Source organism: Solanum tuberosum, unplaced genomic scaffold, assembly GCF_000226075.1.
Source record: "Solanum tuberosum cultivar DM 1-3 516 R44 unplaced genomic scaffold, SolTub_3.0 scf00109, whole genome shotgun sequence".
Classification (NCBI taxonomy): Eukaryota; Viridiplantae; Streptophyta; class Magnoliopsida; order Solanales; family Solanaceae; genus Solanum; species Solanum tuberosum.
Genome location: NW_006239042.1, coordinates 247,286 through 256,210, shown reverse-complemented (window position 1 = coordinate 256,210; position 8,925 = coordinate 247,286). Strand labels below are relative to the sequence as shown.

General features: G+C 39.6%; 1 protein-coding gene across 1 annotated transcript; it reads right to left on the bottom strand.

Moving 5' to 3' along the window:
• Positions 1-906: 906 nt before the first annotated feature.
• On the bottom strand, positions 907-1,701 carry LOC107061112 (uncharacterized protein K02A2.6-like). The gene is made up of 2 exons (XM_015309897.1): positions 1,338-1,701; positions 907-1,226 (listed from the first exon to the last, which is right to left on the bottom strand). Exons 1-2 carry the CDS (start codon positions 1,699-1,701, stop codon positions 907-909), a joined length of 684 nt encoding a protein of 227 aa, XP_015165383.1.
• Positions 1,702-8,925: the final 7,224 nt, after the last annotated feature.

Genomic DNA, 8,925 nt, shown 5'->3' with positions numbered 1-8,925 from the left:
AAAACTCTCTCATTTTTATTTATCTCAACTCACATTCGCCTCATGATGCCCAGTTAGGGTTTTCACCAATAAGACTCTCTCATTTTTATTTTTTTATTTTTTTCCAACAAAACTCTCTCATTTTTATTTATCTCAACTCACATTCGCCTCATGATGCCCACTTAGGGTCTTCACCAATAAGACTCTCTCATTTTTTTTAGTTTTTTTTACAGCTCACTTTTGCCTTACGGTGCCCACTTAGGGTCTTCACCAATAAGACTCTCTCATTTTTTATTTCATTTTTTTCATGAAAAGGAGTATGGTGTCATCGTTCGTACCCTTAGCATACTTACTCTTGACATTTCAAAGGTTGACCCAAAGGTCTCTCTTTGCTTGAAACCTGACTTTTATACAAGGTTAGAAAGAAATGACAGGATGAAGGCTTAAATACGACTTTAAATAATGGGGTTGACTTTTGCCTTGGGATACAAAAATAAATAAATAAATGAATAATAAAAAAAAATGACTTTTGCCCCAGTTTTTGCAAATACGAAATTTTGGATTTTTTATTTGGTTGGACTGAACCCCAACACCAGGGCTGCCTATGTATCTTGCCAAAAGAAGAATCAGGTCAAACATAGTTTAGGATAGACTGTTGTTGTTTTTTTGTTTCTTTTTTTTCTGTTTTTTTTTTTGAAGAACCAAAGAAGTGGAAGGGCCAAGGAAGTAAATTAGATCTCAACGAGGGTAACAATATGTGACTTAATACTTAGACACAGAACCAGGAATTTCCATTACATCAACCTTCAAAATGTCAAGTCCAAACATGAGGGTTTCTAATACCAAAAAATCAAATCATATATAATATTTTTTCACAACATCAACATTGATGACCATTTCTGTCATTTTGCCTTTTATATCTACTAACTAAAGAGCACCATTGGATAATACCTTCTTTACAATGAATGGTCCTTTCCAATTTGGAGAAAATTTGCCTTTGACTTCGGCCTGGTGTGGCAGAATGTGCCTCAATACTAATTGACCCTCTTCGAAACATCTGAGACGCACCTTTTTGTTGTATGCTCGTGTCATTCTTTTCTGATACAATTGTCCATGGGATACTGATGTCAATCGCTTCTCATCAATCAAAGTTAATTGATCCAACCGTGTTCTGATCCACTCATCATCATCAATTTCAGCCTCCACAACAATCCATAGGGATGGAATCTCAACTTCTGCAGGTATAACTGCCTCAATCCCATATACCAATGAATAGGGAGTGGCACCCACTTACGTACGAACTGTAGTGCGATAACCCAACAAAGCAAAAGGCAACTTTTCATGCCATTGTCAAGAACCTTGCACCATTTTACAAAGTATCTTTTTTATATTTTTGTTAGCAACTTCTACATCCCCATTTGCTTTTGGGCGATACGGAGTTGAATTTCGATGTTCAATCTTAAATTGATGGCATACCTCTTGCATTAAACGACTGTTGAGATTTGCAGCATTATCGGTAACAATTACCGTTGGAATACCGAATCGATAGATGATATTGAAATGAATGAAATCCACCATAACCTTCTTGGTCACTGACTTGAAAGTTACTGCTATCACCCACTTTGTAAAATAATCAATGGCCACCAGGATGAACCTATGACCATTCGATGCTTTTGGTTCTATTGGTCCAATCACTCCATTCCCCATGCCACGAAAGGCCATGGAGCAGACATCGCATGCAACCGGAGGGAGAAGAATGTATCAAATCACCGTGTATTTGACATTCATGACATTTACAAATAAATCCTATGGAATCCTGCTCCATGGTGAGCCAATAATAACCTACTCGAAGTATCTTATTTGCCAGAACATATCCATTCATGTGAGGTCCACAAACTCTTGAGTGTACTTCAATCATGATTGTTGCAGCCTCTTTAGCATTTACACATCTTAGAAGACCCAAATCAGGTGTTTTCTTGTACAATATGCCTCCGCTTAAGAAAAACCGCTAGCTAGTCGCCGAATAGTCATTTTTTGATTACTAGTGGCATTAGTAGGACATTCTCCGGACTGAAGATATGTTTTAATATCATGGAACCAAGGTTTACCGTCAAATTCTTCCTCCACCATGTTGCAATAAGCATGTTGATCACGGATCTGTATGTACAAAGGGTCGATATGAGCTTCGTCAGGATGTTGGAGCATCGAAGATAAAAGTTGCCAATGCATCAACAATCTCATTATGAACTCTAGGAATGTGTCTAAACTTTATTGACACAAACCGTCAACAAAGATCTTGTAAACAATGTTGATATGGTGTGAGCTTTGGGTCACGAGTCTCTCATTCTCCTTGAATTTGATGGACTAGTAAGTCTGAGTCTCCTAGCACTAGCAACTCTTCGATGCCCATGTCAGCAGCTAACCTCAAACCCAAGATACAAGCCTCATACTCTGACATATTATTGGTACAATAGAATCTAAGTTGGGTTGTTATAGGGAAATATTCCCCTGATTCAGACATAAGAACTACTCATATCCCAACTCTCTTCTTGTTAGAGGCACCGTCAGAGAACAACTTCCATCTTTGATCCTTATCGTGAATAACTTCATCGATACATGACACCTCTTCGTCTGGAAAGTAGGTCTTAAGTGGTTCATATTCATCATCAATAGGGTTCTCTACCAAATGATCTGCCAATGCTTGAGCCTTCATTGCGGTCCGCGTCACATAGATTATGTCAAACTCTGTGAGTAATATTTGCCATTTCGCAAGCCTGCCCGTGGGCATGGGCTTTTGAAAAATGTATTTTAACGAATCCATACGAGAAATGAGATAAGTAGTAAAAGATGAAAGATAATGCTTCAACTTATGTGCTACCCAAGTTAAGGCACAACACGTTCTTTCAAGAAGGGTGTACTTCGATTCATAAACGGTAAATTTCTTGCTGAGGTAATAAATGGCCTGCTTTTTCTTCCCAGTGCCATCATACTGACCCAATACACAGCCAAATTAATTATCCACTGACATATATAATATCAATGGTCTGCCCGGTTCGGGAGGAACCAACACAGGGGGATTCGATAAGTAATTCTTAATTCTTTCAAACGCCTCTCGACATTCTTCTGTCCATTCGACTGTGGCATTCCTTTTTAACAACTAAAAAATGGGCTCGCAAGTTGTTGTGAGTTGAGCAATGAATCTACTGATGTAGTTTAACCTTCCTAGAAGGCTCATAACCTTAGTTTTGTTCTTTGGAGGTGACAATTCCTGAATGGCTTTTATTTTTGAAGGATCTAACTCGATACCTCGTCGACTGACTATAAACCCCAAAAGTTTTCCTGACAGTACTCCAAATACACATTTTGCAGGATTAAGCTTGAGATTATACCTGCGAAGCCTTTCGAAGAATCTTCTTAAGTCTTGCACATGATTCGACTGGTTTTTTGATTTAATGATCACATCATCCACATAAACTTCGATTTCTTTATGCATCACATCATGAAACATGATTTTCATTGCCCTCATATATGTTACCCCCGCATTTTTTAACCCAAAAGGCATAACCCGATAACAATATGTACCCTATGGAGTGATAAAAGACGTTTTTTCTGCATCTTCATCATCCATAATAATCTGATGGTAACCCACATAGCAATCCACAAAAGATGCAATCTCATGTTTAGCACAATTATCCAACAAAATATGAATGTTGGGCAAAGAAAAGTCATCTTTTGGATTTTCTTTGTTCAAATCACGATAATCAATACACATTCAAACTTTGTCGTCTTTCTTAGGGACATGTACGATGTTGGCTAACCAAGAAGGATATTGAGCGACTCGAATGACTTTGGCCTCAAGTTGTTTTGTGATTTCCTCTTTAATTATTACACTCATGTCAGTTTTAAGCTTTCTCAACTTTTGCTTTACTGGAGGGAACTTAGGATCAATCGGCAACTTGTGGACCACCATGTCAGTGCTTAATCCAGGCATGTCATCATAAGATGACGCAAAAATATCATTGTAATCAAACAGAGCCTGAATTATATCCTCCTTTTGATGTCGAGCATGTACTCTTATCTTAGTCTCCTTAATATTTTCATGATCTCTCAAATTTATCGTCTCTGTTTCACTTATGTTTGGGTTTGATTTATTCTCAAAATGTTTGAAATCCCTGCTTAATTCTTCAAATACTTCGTCTTTATCATATTCGATTTCTTGACTTATTATTTCAGGATTAGGTCGAAGCTTAGATTGGATTTTAAGATCTAGCGAAAAATTCTGCATGCATGTCATATCACTAGAATCAGCATAGAAAGAACAAGACTCATTCTTAACGGGGAGAGGAGTGGCCTCCCAATTGTTCAGTTGGACATCATGACCAATGAATTGCACATCTCTATCACTAGTGCCTTCTTCGAGTTCAACCTTATCAGCCTCGACAAATAAATCTTGAAAATAGTTGATCAGTTCTTCGTTAACCTCCAGAACTTGCTCTGGGAGTGGTAACTCAGAAGATTCTGTTGTACGGGCTTTGATGAAAGATTTGTATATAGGTGGTATAGGCTTGGTAAGTTACCATACATCTCTCTTCTGCTTCTTGGCCTTCATTTTGTCCTCGATTCTGGGCTCGTATCCTAAGCCAAAAGTACCAAGGCTCTTTCGTGGACTCACCGGATAAGCTCTCCCTTGCAAGAAGATCCCCAAGCCTTTACCCAGTTCTAACCCATGCTTCAGCATCTCATTTACCATCATCACGGATTCCATGGGCAATTGTGGTTTTGAAATGAGATTCCTCTCGAGGATATGCTCAACAACCACTACCTCAAAAGCTTGATAAACTAATGCCTCATTCTCATTATTTGCCTTGACAAAAGGGAGGGAAGTGTCTTTGTAGACTGACAGATCTCCCCCACCATGAACAATCACTTCCTGCCGGTCGTATTCATACTTAATCATTTGATGCAACGTAGAGAGAACTGCCCCAGCCCTATGCATCCATTGTCTCCCCAACAATAGATTGTAGAATGCATTGATATTCAACACTTGAAAATTCACAGTGAAATCGACATGCCCCTTTGTTAGTATGAGCTCTATCTCACCAATGGCATCTGTTTTTGACCCATCAAAAGTTCTAACACATAAGTTGTTGGGTCGTACCCTTTCAGCACTAACATTCAATTTTTGTAGAGTTGACAAAGGACAAATATTTTCCCCAGATCCTCCATCAATTAGGACTCGAGTGAAATATGAAAGCTCACACTTTACAGTGATATGGAGGCCTTGGTTATGTCCCGTGCCTCCCATCGATAGTTCATCATCTGGAAAGGTAATTCGGTTTACCTCAAAAATTCTCCCAGCAATCTTCTTTAACTGACTTACTGTAACTTCATTAGGAACATGTGCTTCGTTCAAAATCTTCAATATAGATTTACGATGTTAATGTGAATGTATCAACAAAGACAATAAAGAGATTTGGGCTGGAATATTCCTTAGTTGTTCCACGATGGAATAGTCTGACAATTTCATTTTTCTTAAGAACTCATCTACTTCTTCTTCAGTGACTCGACTCCTAACTTGCATTTGGTCATTTTTAGTTTTCCTTAATTCAGTCGGGGCATGGCATCTTCCCGAACGGGTCATTCCGCCTACTTCATCTACTTCTTCATTGACTTCTTTCCCCTTGCATGTCACGACGGAGGGCTTATAATTCCAAGGTACAGCCTTGGGGTTAGTCATTGAAAGTTGGGACACTGGCCTAATGATCATTGGTGGAATATAGGCTCCTTGCACGATCAAGATATGCTTGTTTGGCCCTCTTGGAACAACCAATCTTGCCTCTCTCTGACGTGCCCAATCATCTTCAAGTGCTCCTTTCACAGTTAGGATGGGTGTGTTTGATGGGCTCAACTTTTCCGACGTCCTTTCCACCCCTGAAAGCACCGTTTTTGTCAAGTCAATAACATTCGCCGAATTTTCCATGTCAGTTCCAACCTTAAGGATTGGCTTGTATGGGACTGCAACTTCTTCGCAACCATTCATCATTTTTAACATGTTTGTATCAGTATGCCTGGGCAGTGGATTTTGATTAATGTTTGGTCCAGTTGGGCTTTCAACTATAATTCGATGAGAATTGATCAAATCTTGAATTACCCTTTTCAAGTACCAGCACATTTCTATGTTGTGCCCTGGGGCATCAGAACAATAGGCGCAGTGTTGAGAATAATCTAGATTTCTCGGGGGAGGATTCGACATCTTTCTTTCAATAGGAATCAAAACATTCAATGCCCTTATTTTAATAAACAAGCTAGCATATGATTCTCCAATAGGGGTGAACTCATCCTTAGCTCCATTTCCCTTCTTGTATTGTGGTCTAGGACGTGAAGGAATTCTGGTGGTATTTTGGTGAATTTGTGGGGGCGGTGGATGATTTTGAGGAATTGGTGCACGCCATTGCGGATAACAAGGAGGGACAATTGGTTGGGTGTTAAAAATGGGATATGGAGAGTATGGGACGGGATATTATGGAGTTTGGGAATGAAAATAGTGTTGCGGGGGATTATCTTGGACATAGGTCCGCGGTGCTGATACAATAGTGGCTACATCCTCCTTTCTCTTCTTCCCTCCAATATTTCCAGAACCATTTTGAAGCACTTGTGTTGTGGCCTTTAAGGCAGCTTGGCTTACAATCTTTCCTGACTTGATATCATTTTCCACCATTTCCCCAATCTTAATAACTTCAGTGAATGTCTTCCCGACGGCAGAAAGCAAATAGTGAAAGTGATCAGGCTCTTGCGCTTGGATAAAAACGTCAATCATCTCCAACTCCTTCATTGGGGGTTTAACCCTAGCAGCTTGCTCCCTCCATCTGACGGCATATTCACGAAAATTTTCTGTGGTCTTTTTCCTCGTGTTGGCTAATGAGGAGCGGTCTGGCACAATGTCAATATTATATTGGAATTGTTGCACAAACCATCGAGCTAAATCATCCCATGTATGCCAGTTGGCAATATCCTGATCTATGAACCATTCAGATGCAATTTCCACTAGGCTTTCCCAAAAATAGGCCATGAGCAACTCTTCTTTGCCTTCTGCACCCCTCAGTTGATTACAATATCTCTTCAAATGAGCCATGGGGTCTCCATGACCATCGTATTTCTCAAACTTTGGGGTATTAAAACCAGCATGCAAATGGACGTGGGGAAACATGCACAAATCACTGAATGAGATACCTTTGTGGCCACCTAGTCCTTGCATATCTCTTATACTCTATTCCAAACTCTTCATTTTCTTAGCCATTTCGTCATGTTCTTCGTTCTTAACCGTCTTCTCAATTTTGAAAGGGGAAGTATATTGATGAGTCTGGGGATAATAGTTTGGAATTTTAAGGGCCTCTTCAGGGGTATAGACATGGTCGTGAAGAACTTGGGATGGAGGATTATTGTTGGATTTGGACCCATTGTTAGTTGTGGAATGCTATTAGTTGGTGCAGTTGGCATGAAGAGTGGATTAATCATCATGGGTGTACTCAAAGGGCGCACCGTAGACGTTCCAGCGACGTTGAATGTGTTTGCATAGGGGCCGAACCCAGGTGGATAGATTGGACTTGTATTTAGATAGTAACATATTGAAGACGGTGGAGCTTGTCCACTCACCCAAGCTTCGCACTTCTCTTCCATTTGATGCCTTAATACCCTTACCTCTTCTGTTGACACTGTTTCTTGAGAAGTCATCTGGTTTCGAACCTCATCATTGTCCGACTCGTTTCCGTCTTTGTGGGCCATTTTGTTTTTCCCTTTTGACCTTGTATTGTAGGGGTGGGATGCCAGCTTAGCCACAAACCAACCACATTTAAGCTAATATGTTTCTCTTTCTTTCTCTCTCTCTGAATGAAGTAGCAAACAGATTAGTGTTAAGGAATCGTGTATATTGCATCCACATATATACTTCTAAAATGGAAGACCTTATGTTTCATCCCGACTTATCTAGGCGTTTTCTCTTCTTTAGTTATTCTTGTTAAAAAGGTTTGATCGAACCCATTGGGTTGCCTACGTATCATGTTGGTGTATGAATCAGATCTTTGCGTAGTTCCAGAATATACATTAAATTTTTATTTTTATTTATTTTTAAAAAGAAGATATATACATATAGATATATATTTATGCATTCATACTAACGGGAAAATTGAAACCAAACATAAGCATAACTTAACATATCATTTCAATGTTTGGAACATAAGTAGGAAGACGATGAGAAAATCATCAAACAAAAGTCAATAACTTAAACAGACACGACCTAGACAAAGTGTAGAAATGTAGAATGAAATAAAGGAGGACTTAAACTAAAGAAAACGACACTAATGAAACAAATGCTTGTATCAACCCTAATATCCCAAAAACATAAATGTCGTGGTTGCATCCCCATCTGCTCGCTCATGGAGATGGTGGTCTTAACCGATCTCCTACACTCTGATATATATCTTGCACCGACATCAAAAGGTACTCAGCGAATTCCGGTACTTCAGCCAGAAATTGTTCATGGTTCATCTCTTAATAATGTAAACCCATTTGGGCAGTGCGATCAGCTAAACAATGGACTTTTGATCGAAGTGAATTGCAACTCTGATTCCATCCTCGTATTTGTTGATCACGGGAGACCACCATTTCTCTAGCACGTCTTTCTTGAGTCGAGACTGACTCTATTTCCTCTCGAAGTCTTCCCCTTTCACGGATCCATTGAGGTCTCTCTTGATCAAAATCTGTTTGACTTTTCTGATCACATGTCCTCAATTGTTGTTGTCGAGATACCGCAAGTTCCGCAACTTGTGCTCCCCTAATGGTTGCCAGATTAACTTGTCCTCGGAGAAAAGTTTCTCTCTGAGTTTCCTTGGCCCTCTCCTCTTCGAACTCTGCTTGTTGTTGGGTTAGAGCGGCTCTAGCGAGCTCTAA

Coding starts and splice junctions, on each gene's coding strand:
- LOC107061112 (XM_015309897.1), bottom strand. CDS start 1,701: ATGGCCTTTCGTGGCATGGGGAATGGAGTGATTGGACCAATAGAACCA. Junction 1,227..1,337: donor ACTTTGTAAAATGGTGCAAG/GTTCTTGACAAT, acceptor GGATTGAGGCAG/TTATACCTGCAGAAGTTGAG.